Below are 23,175 nucleotides of genomic sequence, written 5' to 3'. Positions count from 1 at the left end.
ATTACAAAATGTCAGCAGTCGTCTAGCCAAATATCTTACCATAGCTGTCCGGTCAGGGTTCTCGGTAAGCTTCTCTTTGGCCAAGTCGTAGAAGGACCTAATTGGTACGTCCACGTCAGGGTAAGGCGAGTACACGATGCCATCTTCAATGCGAACCTTCATTGTCGGTGCTGTTCCTGCAAGTAATTCACACGAATAATTCAGCCAACTGCGTCCTTCTGCAGTAACGCGGAGCATCTTTAGTTTGTAACATTTAGCCGTTCACCCCTGGGGGTCCTCGCCTGTATAGCTGTCAACCTTAGAATGTAAATTGGGGAGCAAAAGTCTAGATTCCACTCGAGCAGCTTTCAAAAGGCAGCGCATTTGCATGAGTGCAGGCCGCCTTAACTGTGTGCATGGTTAACTGTACATTTTAATTGTACACCTGTCCGTCTTCTTGCCCATGCCGAAGTGCTGTTAGTCCGCAGGAAGACAAAATTGTGGTGGACGTTCAATCTAGACTTTTGATCCCGACTGTACTTCAGCTTTTTCCAATAGGTGTCATGGTTTTAGCGATACTAGCTTCATTATGTACATTCATACATTCATATCTACGTGCTTTCCTCCCCGACCACATTCGGTACATCGTAGCCGCCACAAGCTTGAAATCTCAGTTTATTTTCTTAGCCCCGCGCGATCGAAGTCGGTTGGGGATAAGGTGTTGGTACTTTACAAGACTTCGCCTTCTTCTGATCACAAGTAATGGCGCGGCGTCTGCGTGTGCGCCTGTCACAACACCTACGGATGAAGAGACTCCCGGTTCAATCGGTACATTTCTATGCGCGATAAAGACACTTAAGCCAATTATTCATAGGGCGTGGATTTTCTACTGCCCTGAACTACCCTACCATTTTCTCTCTCGGCCATAATCGCAAGTGAACATCTATGACGCGGCAGAGTTCTGTGCCGACCGTACGCAAGAACGTAAAGATGACGCGTCTTCAAGACGCGCCCAGACGGTTCAAGCCGGTGACGCGAGTTGTTCAAAACCAGAAATAAAGAATGGCAGGACAAAATCCACGACATGCCGTAGCAAAAGTCCAACAAGCACCTAGTCCCTAACTCGCCTCCGCGTTGTCTCGATGACGCGGCAAGCATAGCGTCCATCGCAGTATACGCCGAACGTCGTGCAACCAAATGCGCCCAAATATATCACCTTACGTTTGGGGAGAAACTGAGAAGCCATAGAAGTAGTTATTGAACTACTGAGTTTGTTGCGCACAACTAAAGACACTATTTGAAGCGGTATTTAAACATATAAAACCATCCACACGCTTCCATTCGTAAATGAAAGGTCGAAGTATTTTGCTTACAAAAACACAGAATCAGACAACGGTACGTTTTGACCTTACTACTTTCCCCACGTGGTTAAAAATTGTATATAACTGATACGAGTCATCTAATACTGTCTTTAAGTGTAGCAAGACCTGGCCGAGTACTGCCCTTCCTGCCATTGTGTATAAGATGTTCCATCGCCGTGATGCCGGAGGCTAATCTGTATAAAGGTCTTTCTCTGTTGCATGCCGGGCCGTTGGTTACTGTGATACAAAACGAGGCACCAGATCTCGTTAGCCGCCATTGAAGCGAGCATTCTAATGCAAAACCCGAAGCGTCAACATGGAAGGCACGCGAGGCAGCAGACCAAACAAGCATAAAGTGCATTCGGACTGAACTGGGCTGTTAGCATGGAATAATCTACATGTTTAAACATTATTCGTTTAAGAAAGCGTTCTTTCAGTAATTAAGAAGCAAGGACACTGCAATAACCTTGATGGAAAAAATACGTGAAGAAACCTCTGCCACGAAGAGTATGTTGCCGAGCGTAATATCAAGCCCAAAGGACCTACCTGCCAGCGCTATGTTTTCTTGTGGGCCTACCGCCACATTAAAACCGCAGAAGATTTGTCCTCATCGTCATCCCCTCTACCAGGCAACCACGAAGTAATGCCCGAAAATGCGCAGCTAAAGGCTAAAGACGAGTCTTGATCTTCAGGCCATACATACGTAACTTGCACCTTTTCGGGAAGCCATCAGCCGACTCCAGTCTGACTCCCCCCAAGATGTGGCCTTACATACGTGATCCCCAAGGCCACTCGCCCACCTCGCGCCACGCGCAGCTGCTTATCTACAGCCGACCGGCCGCAGCCCCCAAAATAACGTCCCTGAGCAGACGTTGCAACAGCGGGAGGCACAAATCTGGTTTAAGATGTGCGAATATTCGTAGAATATGGTCAATGTACGGTACTACGAAAATGTGCTTACATCATGTTATAAAACAAATATACCACTTTATTCAAACAGTCATTCCTATTGCATTCCGCCGAAAAAAGTAATGCCACAAAATTAACCAACACTCTCTAAATCCCTTACACTTCGTTGCAACTATCAATGATTCGATCAAAACGGTCCTTACTTAAATTATCCCGTGTCAACAATATGGCCCGTAAACATACTGTTATACAAAACGAAAGGCCCTTGCAAAGTCCCGTGCTACACCACCTACAAGGACTCCAAAATGAGACAATCTCCCGACTTCCCTGGTAACGGGTAAGTGGTAGTGCTAAATCCTGTCACTCTAGGCAATACCCGTGGGACGCCTAGGAAATTCGAACCGGCATGTAATACCTCCGACTTCCACCCCCGAGACACAATCCTGCCCTCCTGTTCAAAATTTATTCCAGGCATAAACGGTACTCCCGGAACCGGGGCTCTACGATTGGAGGTAGCGTATCTTAGCGTATCTTTTGCCTGAAATAAACTGGTCTAATTATTATTGGAGCAGACTTTAGCGCAATAAGTACCGCCTGGTGTTGTTCCCATCGTGATTTACGCGGGAACACTCGGAAGGAGTACTGTTCCACATCGGCTCTGCAATAAACATTTCATCCCAACTCGAACTGGTCTACGCAGCCTGCAGCAAGATATTATCAGGCATCACTCCCTTACCACATGAAGGGTATCAAAATAATGGTACACATTACAGAACGAATAGGGAAGTGACAACTTTCTGATTGCGCATCAAGTGAACCGTTAAAAATTCGGCGCTATGATTGCGTACACTTCCCTGAATTACTCACCTAATTTCCACATAAACGAATAACCTGAGCTATCAGGGTTAGTTGACTGTTAAACGTGAAGGTGTGATTGATTGTGGGGTTTAACGCGCCATCGCAACACAAGTGATGAGGAGCGCCGAAGTGGCGGTGTCCGGATTAACTTTGAACACCTGGCGATCTTTAACGTGTGCCGAAATCTCGAGCACGCGGGCGTTTTTGCTTTTCGCTTCCGTCAGAAAAGCGGCAGCCGCGGCCAGGAATCGAACCCGCTCCTTTGGCTCAGCAGCACAATGCCATAGCCACTGAACCACCGCGGCGGGTTGAACGTGAGGATGTACTCCAGCACTGAAGCCAGAAACTCGCACGGCTGAGGTCAATAACTTGGACTCACACATGCAGAACTCCTTCGTTCCCGTGAGCGCCTTATCAGAACGCATTGCAGATGGCGGTGAACGTCACCGCGTCCTTACCGGACAAATACCACAAAGCGGTGAGAATTGCATAAAACACTTTGCTGGCATAATCTCGGACAACGGATTTGGCAAGGATAACGTTCCTCACACTTGTAAAGCTTGTTTCGCGGTCTGAGAGGACAAGTAAAAGAAAAATTGGTGATTCAGAAACAAATGTGCCCCCATTTTGACTACTATCCGGGAAGTAGGCACTCTTCCCTCACGTCACTGATAACAATGATTGCACACCCAACTTGTTTCACCTTATCTCGGCGTGCCCAACGTCCTCAGCTTTCCTGCGCACGCGCCCCCACAAATCACATGGTCCCACATTTGGCGTTATAAAACGATCCGCGCACGTGTGGTAGCCCCCCGCTATAAAATATATATTACAGACTTTACTCAAAAAATGGTCTCAATCAAATAGCGTAATGGCTCACGAACTAAATTCAGGACTAAAATTTAGACGTAAATGTGCTTCCGAACTGCGTATCGTACTAATCGTTGGGTGAAAATGTTGAGAAAAATCTAAACATTGCAAGGCCACCGATTGGGTTGGTCTATTCTGCGGGAACCAATTCAAAAAAGCACTGTGAATCCTCCACTTTCCAGAACAAAAAAAGAAAGCACGTGCTAATGACCGCACGCAAAGTTAACTGCTAATTAGAAAAACAAGGGAGCAATACTGCGTAATTCACACGTTCATGCACTATGCAGTTCTCAAAAAGAATTTTAAAACGTCAGACGGGTGGTGTCATACACGTAAAGTAACAATGTAACTGGTGCCATTCCAGCGGTAGATCATTTATACTACTGCAAATATGCGAGAACTAATCTTGTGGAACGTATTGTTGAGCTTTTATACCTCGATTAGCAGTTATTTACCTAGCCGTTCTTCAGATGACAGACAGCCAGAGAATGAACACTAAGAGACATCAACCATTGCGCCATAACTATTCAATATGATACAGAAATAAAACGAGGAACAGGAATACTATCTAATGCGTTTTCAATACCTGCAAAAACTTCCATTGATAAGTGCTTTTGCTCCAACGACCGTTGACAAATCTCTGTTGGTGGGACAAAAGACGTCTTGAGTTGTAACGATATTCTTTTTCGGACAATGTGAGTTATTCCTTACGTAGTTATGAAACCTCAGCTGTTCCAGCCACTTTTATCATCAGCGTTTTTCCCAGGCTCAACCCAGGGTGTTTTATTTCAGTTACGTGTCAGTTCTTAGAAATTGCGTGATTCGAAAGTAGCAGAGCAGAAAAAAAAATATTTAGGTTTTGCATCGATGCGTTGGTTTGTATGCCGTCGTGTATGTTGCTTTAGTCTCGTTCAGCTATCTCAGCAGAAATAAAGTTTCAGCAGGCGTTATGACAGCATGTTGAAGTTCTTTTTAATATATTGAGAATTCCAGATGAGAATTCTGGTTGATCGCTTCTACGCATATTAGAAAAAATGCGAGAAAATAATAGCTACATGTGTAGAAGGATTACGCAATGTTTGAATCTTTTTGCCACAACCAATGTTACCTACTATAATATTCCCTACCGTGCAATACTCCGTGACGTGCAAACTCAGACCCGTGTACTGTAGTTGCCACGAGACTATTTGGGAGGTGTCGGATTTAACCGGAAGACGGAAACGACGCATGCTGACTCTGGACCAACATAAAACCAAAACGTATTCCCAGGACAGCGAAAGGTTTAGTTAAAAAGGAATATTAACCACAACAAACGCTGTTCAGTGTCTATTCAGTTCCGGCAACAAAACTTCGAGCTCACGTGCGGCTGCCGGCTTCTAACGACGGGGAGTAGCGTCGGTGGCTTTCTTGGCCAATAAACGGTGGGTTGAGAAAGCGTCCGGCCGTCCCAAACTGGGCCAGACACGAGTTGTCCGTTGGGCGTCTTGCAACCTCAGGCGTGCGGCTTAAAAGAGCTGCGCTCCGTCCCGCCAGTCCCGCCGAGATTCTCTACGCTTAGCATTTGTTTGAACATTTGGCCGCCTGGGGCGCCCCGCCATCTACTCTCCCTTTCTCACCTCATCACGCGCCACCGCAGCCAAGCCATATCATGGCCACATTCCACGGCGTTGTGTATGCAGCGGAAGCTGCGGAAGCAGAGAATCCCGCATGCTCAGATTGCAAAAAGTGTTTTGGGCTGAGCGCTGCCGGCGGGAATTCCGTCTGCGGTAAACGCGTGTTTCTTGGCATAAATTTCAGTTAGCTTATCACCACACCGAACGCGGAATTAGAAACACGTGGCCCTGTTGTAAGTCGGCGTAGGAGGAATCAACGTAGCGCGGAGAAAATTCACGGCGAGTTGTGCACCATGTTTTAAGGGCCTTACAAACTCAAATACCTAGAGTATTACGAACCCTGCTGGAAATTTTCAGCCCGCCTTGCCCTGAGTTAACACAAAAGCGATGACAATAAATAAAAAAAATATTACTTGTAAAAGCACAGGTGAGGTTCTGGCGATGTAATTCAAGGGGCATCAATCAACGTGGTTCAGGCAGGTTGCGCTCACGTTTTGGTTGGAAGATATAGCGAACATGAAAGCAATTCTCACAAAATTAGGTTTAGCACAGACCAACAGCGTTAAGCAACTTCAAAGACCGGTGTTCAGTCCCCAGCCGTCTTTTTCGTGCACCTCTAGGCCAGTCGTTTCTTACCCGCCCAGACTACCGGTCACCGTTCACGCTTCACGGCCGGGTAAGGCACTTCATGAGGCACATATGTTCGAATTGAAAAGCTGACATGGGGAAATATTGCATATTACTGTAAAAATCCCACATGTAAAAATCTACAGCTCAGAGGAGTCAGTGCGACTGCGTGTTTTTGAAAGCCATGTAACTCTAGGGGCTGGTCTGTAGGTTAAACGCTTTTCGTTTTCTTGTAAACTATGTTAAGGCCAGGTGAACCGATTTGGCAGGTGTTTCTTTTAGGTTATAACAAGGAACGCGTAATTTTTTCACAGTTGGGAAAAAAAATCAGTTCGACACAATCCAGATTGAAAAGACGTGGCTTGTGTTTTAACAGCAAAGCTATTTAGCAAATCGTTATTTTGCGTGTCCGCAGTTAAAAATACCAAGAAAATGCCGAGCGCACGTGAGCGCGCGTACGTGGGCGTGTGCCTCGTGGCTACCGCCCGGCAGTTAAAAAACCAAGCAAATTCCGTGCGCTCGTGTGTGGCTGCCTTGTGGCGACCGTCCAGCGTTACCGGCGCAGGTTTGTCAAACCAAGCGAACCCACTTAAGGAGATTGGCCAAGAGTTGCCAAAAAAAATCTCAAGCGTACTCCGCAATCGTGGCAGCAGTTGCTCGGAACGAGAAAGACGCCCCTCCAAGGTGTTGTCCAATGATAATCAGTTCCAAAATAATGAACGATGCTCACACTCACAGCAACAATGATGGAGTAAAGGCGGCAGGTCAAAGCAACAGTGAAGGAGTAATGGCCAACGATGGAGTCAAAGGGAACCTCAGGCGTGCATGAAAACATTTCCGGGCACTCGTGAGTTTACGTTTTTTAACAGCCACTGCAACATCCAAGGTAAAGATACAATGTGTTTTTTTTTCCAGAACACTAGAAATGTTCGCGAAATCTTCAATGTTCCTAATGTTTGACATTCACCAAATGTTCAACATGTAAACATTCTCGCAAATAGTCACAGGATGTCAAATTTTGAAATGTAGACTACCGGCTTCTATTTACTCGAGTACAACTTTCCTAATATTTTTTTAAAATATAATTCGAGGGTGCACTCAAAACTGTTGTAAGAACATTTGCTTTATTAGTGCCCAAAAATTTAGTCACAGACAACTGACCAGCTACCATGAATGTGTAACAGTTAAGGCACAAATGAGTGTGGCAGCCCATTTAAACTGCGAGCTAGTACCCCTGGCTAACAATGGCATGCTAAAACATTAAAAGTACCCAGATCGCTTATGGTATTTCCAAAATTCTGGCGCGCCCCCGATTATAACACGGAGGTAAGTCTACCTATTACAATACCGAAAAAACAATTTATTGCGGGTTCCACCATTCAGATGTAAAAGACATGACACTCCGTATCGGGCAAAAGACAGTTTACGTGAACACGCAACTGCGGCTGCGGGAATTCCTTGTGCTTCATTTTCGCTCCCATCCAGCTCCTGCTGGCTTTAAAGCCAAAGCGGGGAACATTGAAACACAACATCGGTTTTAAGCCGTATTGCAACAGGATATTTTAAGGCTACTTTTAGCAAAAAAAGGTATGCGTCAGAATCGTGCAAATACAGTATACCTGCATTATTAACTGCATTACCAAGGACATCTACCCTCATCACATTAATTTCCCCATCACCATTTACACTGGCCTGTTGAACTTCGATTCTAACTTACGGTCTCTAACTTCACACTTCATTTCCACCATATGGTTCCCGTCATCACGCGTAAGAACCCTTACTACGCTGCCGTAGAGCCCGAGCTCTTCCCCCTATTGCAGAGATGTTTTGTACGTTCGTACGTTGCGCCAAGGGTTCGCCTATACATTGGGGTCTTTTATACTTTCTAAAAATATACCAAAGATTCAAGCCGTAAACACCTTTCCGTGTGTATTCTTTTTTTTCGGAAAGTCGTGCTTTCAGAGGACGCTGCTCAACGGGTGTATAGAAAAGGTGCGGAACGACGCTGATTAAAGATAACATGAAAACACACAATGTATCTGCTGCATATGCCCTCAACCAACAGCACTCGACCTCGTGTGCGGAATAAAGCGCCCACTGATTGCGGACGCCGTTTTGTGGTATGAGCGACAGGTGGAGCAGCGTTCTGGGGAGGAACCTTGCTTCTCGTCGATGAACCATGCGTTAACGATCTTTCGCAGCCTTCTCGAACCGGCATAAGATGCCTTTGCTCGGTGTCGAGTCCTCCAAGACAATCGCGTCGCGAACGCCGTGGGCTACGTGAGACCGCAATTCCGCGTGTCGTCTATAGGTTCCCTTTTCCAAGTGTCATCTTCCTCATTGACTTTAATTCCACCACGTGCTGCGTCCGGTCGTACGCAGGCCTCCCCTCTGCGTGGTTTCTTTTGTTGCCCGCTGCGCCACTTCATCGGAGGAATTGCCTGTCCACTTGTAGTGAGCCGAAGCGAGCAACACTGCCTTCACCGGAGCGCAGGGAGTGAATCGGCGCTCCAGTTATTTTCAGTTTCTCATCGTAGCGATCGGCATGGGTCGATAGTACTAAAATCACATTTGTTATATCGTTGATTTACGGTTTTTTTTTATGTGGTAATATGGCTCTTTCACGAAGTACGTCAAGTGTAACAATATATGGTTTGTTGATTGGTCTGAAAAATCCACGCATTTTATTTGAATTGCAACGTAACTATTGCGTGCCGACTTTCATTCTTGTACCCCTTCAATATGCATAATGAGACATTTTGCACCTTTAGAAAAACTTCGTGCGAGACCGACATTCTGTCATTTTTGTGGTTGTGCACGTGTTACGAGTACGAACGTTGGAGACTGATGTGGGAGAGCTTCTGTATGGGGGAGATGATGTACAGTCGCGTCTATGTAACAAAATTTAAAAATTTTAAAACGTTTAATTGGTAGCTTCATCGTTCTTCAGAACGTTCGCATATAACATCTGATTTTCAATGGAGGCCCTAACAGCAGCGTCCACACGAACCTTGAATTATTTACTGGATTTAAGAATAACCATATTGCCACATAGTTGGATGTGAAATATGCCGTCATGGCTTCCATAGCACTCAATTCTTCGCATATCGTACAGCTGAGGAAGCGGCAGGGCCCACGGTTTTACTGCAATTTAATCCCAAAAAAATTTAATCGTTCGTTCCGTCGCTGTAAGCAAATCAGGGCTTCTGATATCTATTCAAACATACATTTCGGAGCCATCGCCAGGGATTCAGTTGTATCTTTGCCAAAAGAACGTAACATAACCTGCACATACTACGGACTCGTCGCCTCATACCCTTGCTTGTATATAGCGCTGATGTCTTAGCTAAATGAATATGTCAATCAATAAGCAATCCGCATGTGTAAGCTTTTTGAATGCCGCGGAAAGAGGACACGCCCGTGTGTTCGAGATTTCGGCGCACGTCAAAGACCCCCAAGTGGTCAAAATAATCAGAAGCCCCCCACTATGGTGCACCTCATCGCCTGCGTGGCGTCCGCGCTTTGAACCTTGTAATCAAGTGAAATCAATTTTCGAATGCTGTCAGCACTACAATGTGGGCCGCATACCTAGATGATTGCGCTAACATTTTTTTTAGATGCGAAGCCTCTCATGCTCGGGGCTGTGTCCCTCCCTCCCTTCGTTGTCGTTGTCTGCCGTCCGCACTCTATTGCGCATGCGCGTCTCTTCAGCCTCGTCAGCGTTTAGGCTGACGTCAGCGCAGTCCACTATAAAATGAAATATTTAGGCGGCGCCCGGTTCCGATCCCACGACTATCTGGCCGCAACGGGAAGTACGTGGCGCTCTCCCCACTGCGCTAAAAACCGAGACGGGAGAACGTGCTACGAACGCGCCTTATGTCCTTCACTCATTCAAACTTCGTCATGAAGCTTCTGATACAACGAAGGCACGCAAAGCTGAACGTCACCGGAATTGACGACCTGAAAAGAAATGGGAACTTCAGTCGACCCCATGGCTGCTTCGCATACTACTCAGGGTTCCCCTACGGGAAGATGATGGTGTAATTTTTTTCAACTTAGGTTTTTATCGACTGACATACGACACTACTTCAACTACACCATAACAGCCATATGATGGCATATCGTTCTCTTTAGCGCGTGGGAAAATGGGCCTTTGTTTTAAAGTGACGTTTTTTGTAGGTAGGCCAGAGGGAAATCCGCCAGGCGCGTGTACTCAGAAACCTCCGGAGGCACCCCATGCGCACGCCCGAAAAACGTACGTTAGAAAGAAATGAGTTAGATGTAAGGGAAGCGAGACTGGACAAGTTTACAGATGATCCAGCGGCACACACTCATGTACCGACACTGGGAACGGCGAATCGGAGAGAGCGAAACACATGGGCAAACAGCGGTGGCGAATTATAGATTCGCAGTTTAAGCTTCTGAATACGGCGTGCGTCGGCGTATTTGAATATCTAAGCCGGTTTCCGCTTCTTACGGACACTGGCGGATACACCGCACATCTCCGCCCGCTCGCAGACGCTCCGTCTCACGTCTCTATATCCTATTTCATCTACAGACGTTCCGTCACTATGCCTGATCGTTTCACTATTCTGTAACCTCTTGCGTCACGACCGCACCTTTCCGGCCAGGTTATGTCGATTGTATGTGACACAGATTTCCTGAGCCCTTTCTTCCTCGCATATCCCTGGTGCATTTTAGTTTGCCTTCTCTCCAACACAACCGTCCCTTTTCGTGCTCTGCGCACTTCGACGACGACTTGAGACAGTTACTGTATTGCGAATTTCTTTTTCTTATACAACCCACCTAGCTCTCTACATCGTTATATCTTAGATGACATTTGTCGTGCATAACTTGTCAATAGGCAACCTGTGATATTCAACCGTGCAAGCTACGTGAATAAGCCTAGAGTTTGCTGTCCACCTGATAAAAGATTTTTTTTCTCGTACACAAATATGAACCGAGACTTTTGTTTTCCGTTTTGTCTCCAGCTACATGATGAAATATTTTTGTTATCTGCAGACAGGTACTCACTGTACAGTGTGAAGTCTCGTCAGGGCAGGCCCAAAGATTATGCTCGAACGCTCTTTTTCTTCGTTTTATGCGTTGCGTTGTGTCTATGTTTCAGAAATGAGCGTCTGATTGGTCAGTCTGCGGCGTTTTCTCTGTTTACACACTCAATGTAAGGTGTTAATGAATACTTCCCAAATTGAACGTTAAGGATAATCGAAATAACTTCAGCTGTTGTATACTTTCTTATTGCACGAATGTAATTAGTATTATCCCTAGTTCATTCCTTTGGCTACAAATCCGCCATGCCTGTTTTCTTTTCATTTGGCTCTTAAAAGGGTCCTGAAATACCCTCGGCCGATACATGGGAGTAAAGTGTGCACCGTGCAAATGTCCTCGGCCGATACATGGGAGACAAGCAACGACAGTGATCTTTCCGCTACAAGTAAGAAAGTTATATTTGGTACATATGATGTGGACCGCCCCACCTAGCAACTGCGCTTGTTAAGTTAATGTGCACAGAACTCTTTTCCCCCTAAGAAACGTGGCTGTCTTTTGGATATTTTGAGTTCTCTCACCCGGCGCAGGCGAGTTTGTTGCTCGCGTCCGTTATTTAGGATTACAAATACTTCAAATCGTCACTCAAAGCACCAATCGGCTGCTTTAAGGATGCGACTTCAATTTCAATAACCTTAGTAAAGAACTTTCTTGGCTTCGTCCAGCCTGCTTTAGAATCGAGCCGCCGCGGTGTCTACGTGGCTAAGGTGTTGCGCTGCTGAGCACGAGGTCGCGGGTTCGATTCCCGGCCGCGGCAGCCGCTTTTCAGATGGAGGCGAAAAGCAAAAACGCCCGTGTGTGCGAGATTTGGGCGCGTTAAAGATCCCCAGGTGGTCAAAATTAATCGGGAGCCCTCCACTACGGCGCACCTCATCGCCTGCGTTGCGTCGGCGCATTAAACCCTACAATCAATCAATCAATCTGCTTTAGAATCTGGCGGAAGTCTTCAAGTGCATACTCCGGCTGTTATGATCAACGGCGCATTATGGGCAACATACCAGCATAACAGGAATAGCCCAGCAACCAGATTGTTCGATATCTGAAAATAATGTGCATATCACCTGCGGAACAAAACGCAGGAGTTTAGCAACGCTTTAACCGTGCTGCCCGCAACCCTTCAGAGGCTGGCTCCTACTTGCACGTGTTAGCTGCTGTGGTTGGCTGCCAAGAAACGACAGACGCCACAACACAACGAGTTCCGGCTCTCAATGAAAAACTTTTGCATTGTCCCGCCCAGCGATGTGGCCTGATTTATCACTCAGCAATACGAACAATGCGTTCTCTGACTCTTAAAATAGTACGCTGCGCCGGTGTCGCATACCGTACGACCCTGACGGCATGACTCATGCTGTGGCTTGTAGAAAGGACCGTGCAGCCGCAGGTATTTGGTCGCGGGACAAATGGTCGCGGAACAAATCACCCCGGAACTAATGGTCCCGGAACTAATGATCCCAACTTGAAAGTAGGAACAAATGGTCCCACCGCTGCTGCACCTATGTATGAGCGCCTGTATGAGGGAAGGCGAGGGGGTCAGTGTATTTGTCTTAACATGTTTGCATTTGTGCACAGAGTATTTTGCATCTGCCCATATATAATATATGCTAACGCTGAATTTATTTGAGTTTAATGCTGCGTACCAGTTTGTCTTCGTACGTGTATGCTCTCCCGTTCTTCGTTTGCTTGGGTTTGTCTGTTTATTATTGCTTGAGAAGGGAGTCCCACTTGAGCCTGTTACACTGATGCTAGTATTATTAGGTTATATGAAGTATCAAAAATGTGATTGGGCCGGTACCGCTAAATATCAGACAACATATAGCGGTACTAGTCCATCACTCTCGCCGATTTATCTCTATTTCAAAAGAGAACTTCCCCGAATAATTGTTTATTACGTTTGCTAAGCTGCGTTACGGTGCCCTCCATCTGAAATGCTTCCATATCTGCAGTTCGGATGAAGCGAAGCGGCACTAAGATTTTTACCTTGGTAACTTTGCAGCTTGCAGCTTCGATACTTTTGATTTCTCCGAAAATATGCGATGTAGCTATTATCACGCCTATTACCTTGCTGCAAGGTTTAGAAGACTGCTGGCTAACATGCTTTGTTCATTTTGCCGGCGTGTTGCGGGAGCGTAACAATCGCTAAGGGCAGCAGGTGTGCTCATCGAAACTGGTCAACCACTATCAACAACAAACTTTATGGTTTGGAACTACATTTGAGCACAAATTTATGCAGTTTATTCCCGCAAATACATAAATATGTTTTCGTTCGTCTATCTGACGGCTGTACTTTCTCAGAAATCCCATGTCATGGTTCAATGAAAAGCCAACAATTGATACAAGTTGCAGAAGGGTATGCTGACGGGCCAGTTGGTACATTGTTAAGCTAAGAAAAACAGCGCAAACGACGGGACGAAGAAAGGTAAGACTAAACCACAGGCGCTGACGAACAACTGAGCGAAACCACAGGCGCTGACGAACAACTGAGCGCTTTATTGCAGCAGAAAACATATATATAGAAAAAGGAAAACAACAGACGGATCGATAATGACTTAGGAGATATCACATCGGAAAAACACGATATGTCGTTAACATGAACCGCCACGTGCCGATACAAGTCTAAAGTTCAAGATAGGTACAGCATTTCCTTTTCCAGAAGTGAAACTGATGCCTCACTAATACAAGCACCTCCTTTCTTTTTGATCTTGAACGCTTCAAAGATTTCCCGCTCTCTACGTCCAGGATACCGCGCGAGAATCACGCAGTCCTGGAAGAGGGGGGCGCAGCCGCAGGAAGCGCAATGCGTTGCCAAGGTGGTACTTAATGACGTCCTTACATTGTTGGCATGCTCCCTCAGGCGATCATTGAGACAGCGGCCTGTCTGCCCGATGTAAGTGCGGCCACACGGTGACAAAGGAATTTCGTATACGACGTTTTCCACACATTCAACATAGCGTGTCATGTGATTTTTCACGCATGTGCTTGCCTTCGGTGTTTCAGCACCGAAGTTGCTGAAACTCGATTGTCAGCTCCCGCATTCCTGCCTCGGCGCACCTCGCCGCTCCCGCCGTCTCTCCTCTGGATGTTCCTGGGGACGGAGAAACAGGTTTGCGCGAGCTCCTACTCAACGCGCTGCAGAGGATCTCGTTCCTTACCGACTCGGTCGCCGAGCTTCGGGAGTGCAATGACCGGCTCCGCAGGGAGAACGCACGCGCGCTATCCCAACAGACGGGCACCATCGCCTCTCTCCGATTGGAGGAGGTTAGACGCCTGCGCGACGAGCCGTCGCTGAGCGCCGCATCCATACGGCCTCCTGGTACTACACCTCCCAACCCCAACTCTTCTGCGGCGGCTGAATATATCCTATCTTCAAGTCAGGCAACTGCACAGATACAACGAACTACCGGCCGGTTTCAATTCTCTGGGCCGCGTCAAAACTTTGAGTCCTCGTTACACACAGTTTTGTCTTCGAGCGTAAAAAATGCGTTTTTACCCGATCAGCATGGCTTTATAACTGGGCGGTCAACGACAACTAACCTTACCTGCTTTATGACGCATGCATCCAAAGCAGTCACCGACTGAGGCCAGATTGACGCAGTCTACTGTTATATAAGTAAAGCTTTTGATCTTGTTACTCATCCACTGTTGCTCAAAAAACGGTTGCTCTGTGGTTTCAATGCTCCGCTAGTTGCCTTACTAGGCAGCTATCTTCTTAACAGACGCTGTTATGTCAGTGTAAGCGGCCAAAGATCTGTCGACTACATTCCTACCAGCGGCGAACCTCAGGGGTCCGTTTTGGGCCCTCTCTTGTTCTCTCTTTTCATTAACGACGTATCTACCTCTATTAAGAGCTCGTTTTTCATTTTGTATGCGGACGATATAAAGGTTTACAAAATAATTAATTGCCCAGAGGACTGCCTCGCCCTTCAACTTGACATCTCATCTTTCGTGCGCTGGTGTGCTGAGCAGGGATTAATTCTTAACTCTAATAAAACCAAATTTATCACCTACAGCCGGAGAACACATCCCTTCCAATTCTCTTACACGCTTAATAATTCTCGTCTGTCAAAAGTTTCCGAGGTTAGAGACCTTGGAGTGCTGTTCGACAGTTCCCTCAGTTTCACTCCCCATATACGACAGATGGTCGGGCGGGCCCTCCGCTGTCTGGGTGCGGTGTGCAGGTTTACAAGAGATTTAACTACTCCAGTTCTTTTTGTAAAGCTCTACTCATCAGTTTGCCTCCCCCAATTAGAATACTCATCTGTAGTTTCGACTGGAACCTGCCAGTCCAATTACCAGTATCTTGAACGAGTGCAGAAAAAATTCCTGTCAATATATAAACACCGGCTAGGACGCAGTTCTGTTTCATCCTCTAGCCAACATCAGCTACCTAAGCTTATTCCCTTGAGTTCTAGGCGTGATCGAGCTTATCTTTTTCTGCACAAGCTACTACACGGAGTCATTTCCTGCCCAGAACTTCTGTCCCAGCCTATACTCCGAGTTCCCCAGAAGTGCACGCGATCGCGTTATCCATTCCATACTGGTGCAACTAGTAGTCGTCACTCGCCTATCCACTGACTGCAAAGCCTGTACAACTTTCTTGGGGACAAATGGGATGTTTGTAATGGCTCCCTGGCCCAGTTTCGTGCAGGGCTGAGTAGTGCTGTTTGTAGCTAACAGGATATGTCTTACTCCGTTCACATAATCTTGCTATTCCACCTTCCTTTGTTTGGTCGTTACTGCACTTTATTCAACTTCTTGTTTGTATAGCTTTTATCCTTACTTAACTATCTTCTAATTGGCTGTATGTTCACTTAACTAGTACATTATTTGTGGCTAACTCTTCCGTCCATAGAGTGTAATATCATTGTTACTACCGTTCTTTATGCTTCTATTAGTGTAGCGTACTTTTAGTGATACGTGTTATATGTATATCATGTCATTTTGTTTGTTTTTATGTTTGTTAGTGTACCAGCACTAAGACATCACCGTCGTTTCTGGGCACTGGAAATAAATTGATTGATTCATTGATTGATTCATTATTATTATCACGACGACGACGACGATGACCGAAGGCATCGAAGCTGCGTTAGTGCTTATACGGCAAGATGCAGCGGCGACCGGCGCACCGAGAACGGGCAGACACAGCCGCAAGACGATGGCAGAGAGAACGCCGTAAACACAGTTGCGTCAACAAGCGGGCACGTCAATGGCGCGTCATTCTTTGCGCTCGTAAGGCGATCGGTTTCTTCCCGTCTATTACAACATTAGTCACACAGTTGGTCTCGACGGCGGCAGTGCGTTGTCTAGGCGTACTTCGGCCATTGCTACACTTGTGCATACCAAGAGTTAGGTAGTCTACCCGGTTCACTGACCGTTAATTTGCATATTTTACCTGCGGAATAGAGAGCGAGTCATTTGGAACAAACTATCAGGGTATGCGGAACAGCCAACAACAGAGCAGCGCTCTACAAAAGGGTACATCGAGCACACAGTAGAGCGACAAAATGTCCTCCAGAACTTGTGTAAAATAAAAGGCAGAAAAGACTGCCCCTTTCTTCTCGTTGTTTTTTTCCTTTGGTTTTGTTTGGAGCTTAAACCAAATCCTGAGATTAAGTGCGTGTTGGAGCTCTAATTGAGTTGAGGCCACAGCGACAAAACGGGAAGCACGAGACAGTGGCGTAGCCAAAACGTATTTTTCCGTGGGTGTTATACGCCGCCTGTAAAAACAAGAAGAAGCGCCTGTGCCCGAACAATGTCTCGGTCTTTTTTCTGCTTTACTAAACTCTGGATGCCTCGTTCGGTGTAGATGCCTTGTTCGCTGTAATATCAACATAAAAAAAATGTGTACACAGGACTCCCAGGAACCATTTATCAAGAAATTGAGGCTGTTCTTATCGTAGGGTTTTCCGTTATCTTTTCGCAGTGTAAATTTCATGGGCTAGGAGAAAAAAACTGCAAAGAGGGGAGAAGGAGAATGCAGCACTTGAAAATTTTGCGGCATGTTCTGACATCGGGAACCCACCTGGCTACGCTCTGGAGGCCCACGGGAGCAATTTTGTAGTGTTTTACAAGGGACATCAATAATTCTGAGTGTGCGAAATGCTTGCTATGAGATTTTGTTTAGGTTTTTTTTTCTGACTTCGCCGCCATTGGAGCATTGTTTCTATGCCTTTATCTGCCCTAGAACATATACAGGGTGTCCCAGCAATCATGCACCAATATTTAAAAAAAAAAAACAATGGTACCACGCAATGAAAACAACTTGCATAATGTTTTCAATACAATGGGTTAACAGCTAGTGATTGTTTTGTTAACAAGATTTCATTACGTAATTGTAATTACGTAATGTAGGTACACACAAGGGGCATCTAACTGCTGTATTTTTGGGGACGTACTAATTCCGCATTCATTTTTTCTGACTAATAAAGAAACCCCGCGAAATATGAAAAATACCACATGACGGCACTCCCGCCCGCCTCATTGCGCAGCGCCCTCTGATAATCTGATTGAAAGCAGCTGCCTTGCCTGTCACACGCCCAGAGACAGCGCATCATCTTGAAAGAAGGAGGGAGATGGAGAAGCAAGGAAGAAGAAGCAAAACCCAAGTCTCTCAGGGCACATGGATCAGATAACGCAAAAATTCGGTCGCGATTTTCGTTCTTTTCTTGTTTTATTGCGGCTACTCATTCCGAGCCTGTTAAAGGGCAGTGCTGTACAATGCTGTGGGGGCACCGTCAAGGGATATTTTTGATATTTCGCGGTTTTCCTGATCAGTCAGAAAAAAGCAGTACTCAATTATTACGTCGCGGGAAATACCACAGCTAGATGTCTTTGCAGGTACCTGCAAGTGCCTCATTCACTCTTCATTAAAGAAGAGAGTACATCTAAAATTTTGCTAATTATTCACATAGACGTAATTAAATATCACCAACAACAATTTACCGGAAACATTATGGACTAATTTTTCCTAGAATAACGGCTTTGCTCTTTTTGAAACATTACTGGATGATAGTTAGGACATCCTGTATACTGAACAGCTATTAAGGAAACATAAAATGATGCATTCTTTCATGTTTTTTACACCTGCGTTATTACCACAAGTATAAATTTTTTTATGCTTTTCGTAAAAACTACGACACCCCAAGCGTCGTAAGCTGACACTCTGTTGTGTGTGTAATTTAAATTTACATGTTGGATTGTTTTGTGTATAAATCCGAATTTTTTGTGCACAGATTGTACTCCATCAGCAAATTTTACATTTTTATTGCGGCGTTTCAGTTACTCATTAAAATCCGCCTATAGGATATATTTCCAGATATTGTGGCATTTGCTTAATTTATTAACTTGCTCAAAGCGAGTGCGACGCAGTTTGGAGATACTAACGATATCGACATTTCCCGAGATGGCATTGTAGCCTTGTTGCTCAAACTGGATACCAAAAAATCTTGTGGTCCCGATGAAATACCCAATCAGTTCCTGAGGCGCTATTGCGAATGGATATCCCATTTCTTGTTGAGAATTTTTGCGGTGTCATTGCGTACTGGAGGTGTACCCGAAGACCGGCTCCTTGCTCGCATTGTACCTGTTTTCAAGGCGGGCAATAAGTTATTGCCGGAAAATTATAGACCAATTTCCATTACATGCGCAGCGTGTAAAATGTTAGAACATATAATATCGAAACATCTAGTTGAATACATTGAAACTAACAACTTATTCTACGGAAAACAGCATGGTTTTCGCCGACGCTTGTCGACAGTAACGCAGCTTTTTGAAGTGTCCCATGCGTTCGGCCTTGCAATTAACAACAAGGAGCAAATCGATGTAATAGCCATTGATTTTTCAAAGGCTTTTGACTGGGTGTGTCACACTAAACCTATTGAGAAATTATATAAACTTGGAGTTAACAAGCAAATCGTGAAATGGATTCACGCGTACCTTTCCAATAGAAAACAGTATGTCCAAATAGTTGGTGAACGGTCATCTTTTTTGCCGGTTTTGTCGGGTGTGCCACAAGGGTCGGTTTTAGGACCAATTTTGTTTCTTTTATATGTTAATGACATTGCTAATGACAGTCATTCTAAGATTGAACTACGTCTATTTGCGGATGATTGCCTCATTTATTGTCGCGTCAAGAATGTTCAAGATCAAGTGCTGTTAAACGAAAGCCTTCAAAAAATTTACGACTGGTGTGTTACATGGGACATGAAAATTAATTTTGATAAATCGGCTTACATGACTGTATCTAACAAGAAAACCCCGTTGCCTTTTACTTACACAATAAATAATATTCCACTTCAGCATGCCAGTAAGCTTAAGTATCTCGGGGTCACAATAACGAACAATTTGAACTGGAACGAGCATATTGATAACATCTGCGGATCTGCTCAACGCAAACTCGGTCTGTTAAGGCGAAAGTTAAAAGATGCGGCACCTGAGGTCAAGCTCAAGGCGTACCAATCAATTATACGGCCGACACTGGAGTACGCTAGTATAGTGTGGGATCCGCACAATGTGGGTTTGATAAACAAATTGGAACGGATTCAAAGGCTAGCCGCAAGGTTTATCTTCGGTGCGTACCGAAGAACGCAGTCTGTATCTGCACTATTATCTCGTGCCGGTTTGCCCGAACTCTCAGTGCGCAGAAAAATAGCTAGGCTGAAATTCTTGTACCAATTGTATTATAATAAATTCAACTTGGATTCCAGGCTATACTTGTACCCCCCAGGGCGAGTGTCGCCACGAACAGGTCACTCTCATGCTGTGATGCCGTATGTGCCACGCGTTGATGTGTTCAAATTTTCTTTTCTTGTAAAAACTATAGTTGAGTGGAACAACCTTGATGCAGATGTATTTATTGACACACCCACGACTGAATCATTTGAGCGTAAGCTGTCATTGTGTGTTCTCTGAATGCATTGCTTGTCTATCGCGGAACTGGTGTTACATTTTTGTGGAAAATTATTTTCCTCCCACCCCTGTAACAGCCCGCAAGGGCTAACAGTATTGGAAATAAATAAATAAATAAATAAACAAGGTGCTCGGAACGTTCATTGCAATGGTGCGCATTATTTTCGTAATAAACTCGTCTGAATAAATAAGGGTGGAGGGGGAAGACTATTGCGAAAAAGGAAAAAAGCGCTGGTCTTTTGCAATACTTTCAACTTAATTTGCTGTCGTCCTGTGCTGTTTCCGCACGCAAGTAACCAATGTCCATTTTTTTGTCTGCTTGGCTAGGTATGAACTAAGGCCCATTCACAAATGCTAAACGCGCTGGCAACATCCGACAAACCTCTTTATCCAGCAGAACACCATATTCTGGCTGAAAGTGCCAAAATAACGATGCCTCAAAGCAGCCTGATGAATTTCGCGCACATGCGAAAAGATGTGAAACAGTCACAAGATTGCCTTGGTATGACAGCTTTCCGCAAAAAAACTAATGTCGAAGAAACAGTGTTGTTGTAAGTGGCAACTGCGTGGGTTACAGAACGAGCACAATTACAGAACACAATTACAGAGCGAGCTTTCTGTACAAAGGACCGCCGCATACGAGCTTCATTCACAAATATGCAGCGAATGTAAATCAATCGGGTCGCTTAATATCGCCAGCAGAGTAGCTGGAATACTCCAAGGCTCTCCAAAGCGGTCCAAACAAACGAGTGCGAGATAAGATTGGTTATAAGGGGTGCCTAAATTTTATATGAACATCCTCTTGCAATAATACGTTTTGTGCAGGTAGCATCGAATTTGTTGCCATTTGTTTGGAGCAACCCCGCAACTCGAGGACAAACCGCAACGCCACCTGTCTCCTTAAGACATCGGTTCTTGTCTTCGGCTACCGTAGTGCACTTCTGCGCTTGGGCGACAGCTTGCTTCAAGTTGTGACTGACCACGTAATAATAACTTGTGTGCAAATAACGCAATTGCTTAAACGAGCACTGACACAAAGTTTTGAAGGCGAGATAACTACGGAGATAGATTGGTGTGAACACAGGTACGCCATCTGCAAAGTATCAGCAGGAATTAGAGCATAGAACATATTTTTAAAGTGTACGTTACTCACCCGAGCAGCCAGCGGAGGTCGTCGCGATATCGACGTCTACTTGGACGTAGAGTAAATAAACACCCAAACACGTCACGACGTGTTGGCCCCCTCCGCACTGTCCGTGTTTCTTGCTGGCTCCCCGCTCCGATCGTACGTCGATCCGATCGTTGGCGGGGGAGGCATCAGGATTTCGTTGGATCATCTGGCAGCTGGCCGCGACCTAACTTCTACAGTGATTCCCGCACTGTATTAAGTGCAGAGCACTTTAGGGGCTCGCGTTGTCGTCGTAGCACGCTCGCTAAGCCCAAGTAGAGCCACAAGGCGTACCGCCATCACGCCGTCCCACACAAGCTTCTAAAAACAAGCGGTTATATAGTCATAACCGCTCGAAACTGGTGTACCGCTGGCGCTTGTAATACATCTCCTCGTTATTTAGCGCAAAGAAAACTGCAGGGACAACTGAGGCAAAAGACATGTAATTAACCGGCCGCCCCGCGTTCATTTAGTTCGGAACGCTCGTTGCGTTGGTTTTTGCGATAGTAAGTGGAAAATGTGGCAAAGCAAGAAAAAAAAGGCGCGTTTTAAGCTGCGCAGAAAGGCGCCGGAACGTGCGGAATGACAAGCAAGCACAAAAATAAACTCCCAATCGCGCTGTTTTAGGCAGGGGTTGCCCAAGAACTGCGAAGACGGGAAATTTGAAATCTGTTGGACAAGCCTCCATTCAATTGCTCAGGAGAGGAGTGAGACAGCTCGGCGATGAGCGTGATGGGTGGTTGCAGTGAGCGGATAACGGCGCCACAGCTCATTATCCTGAATCACTGCTCCGCACTTCCGACAGCTTTCACGTTGCGTGAAACGGCTTGAATTTTTAATTAAGCGGCTGACGACGTTAGTACGTAGGGACATTAGCATACACTGCCACCGACGCGGGATCGACAGTGCTCCGGCAACTCTGTGTGGTTTTTTGTGGTCACGTGGATAGATTTGTTTATACAAAATCCCACCTTTCGAGGCACCCGATGAAACCGAAACTGCGACTGGTTGCATAAACAACGTCTCTAATCAAACAACCGTCGCGCACTGAAGCAATTGAAGCTTCCATGCGCGATTAGCTACTTATTGCAACAACAAAAAAAGATGCAGAAGTGTTGTGTCAGTGCCTCTTTGAGTTTTAAAAGAATAAATTTAGTTTCCGTATCTGAACCAAATAATATTAAAAATATTAATAAGGATAATAAAAAATAATACTAAAAATTATACATTATTGACTAGTTATGTAAACTAACTGCATGCACAATAGTTCGCAAGCAAATGTAAAATATGTGGGCATAAAAGTTTGTCCGGACGTTACGTGAGACCATCATTTTACAGGTATTACTACAAAGCTCCCTACACTATATTTCTCTCTATACAGCTCCAGATACATGATACGATTTTCTGGTCAAATAGTGATCGTTCCCGCCATTGTGTGCAGTAATCAGACACAGATTAACTATGCTCTATCAGTGCTGGTTTAATTGCAGCGCCGAATTGAGTTTTATCCCAAAACGCCTTCCAGAAATCTGCCATACAATTGGTCCATACCGCGTCTTCATAGCCCATTTCTCTATGTACACTTTATCTCATGTGATGCATTCTTTTTTGAGACCGGGGTTAAACCATTTCTACAACATCACTTTCCTTTTTCCTTCGGTCCCCGTCATTCTTCTCAGACAAGAATATACATTCACTACCCCAGGTGTTATGCGCATTGTGGTTGTTACACCCAAAAACATTGTTTTCTTACTTTATTACAGTTTCACCTGTCTGCGTACTGAATGGTACAAACATTCACTGAAACGTGCACGGAAAC

The 23,175-nt window shown here is 45.4% G+C and overlaps 1 protein-coding gene across 4 annotated transcripts in view; it reads right to left on the bottom strand.

The window, feature by feature from the left end:
• The window catches only part of LOC144175881 (uncharacterized), a 97,343-nt gene that overhangs the window by 41,863 nt on the left and 32,305 nt on the right, over nucleotides 1-23,175 (bottom strand). For 3 of the 4 annotated variants that reach the window (XM_077704933.1, XM_077704936.1, XM_077704932.1), the window contains exon 2: nucleotides 40-176. In XM_077704933.1, coding sequence (XP_077561059.1) covers nucleotides 40-162 — 123 coding nt within the window. In that variant the 5' untranslated portion in view covers nucleotides 163-176. Of the gene's footprint in view, nucleotides 1-39; nucleotides 177-5,337; nucleotides 5,479-23,175 lie in introns of those variants that run through there. The other variant, XM_077704934.1, reaches the window with a different exon arrangement.

This window comes from Haemaphysalis longicornis, unplaced genomic scaffold, assembly GCF_048455015.1.
Source record: "Haemaphysalis longicornis isolate Haplotype H1 unplaced genomic scaffold, Haemaphysalis longicornis Haplotype H1 scaffold_3, whole genome shotgun sequence".
NCBI classification, from domain to species: domain Eukaryota; kingdom Metazoa; phylum Arthropoda; class Arachnida; order Ixodida; family Ixodidae; genus Haemaphysalis; species Haemaphysalis longicornis.
This window is presented reverse-complemented; position numbering and strand designations above follow the sequence as displayed.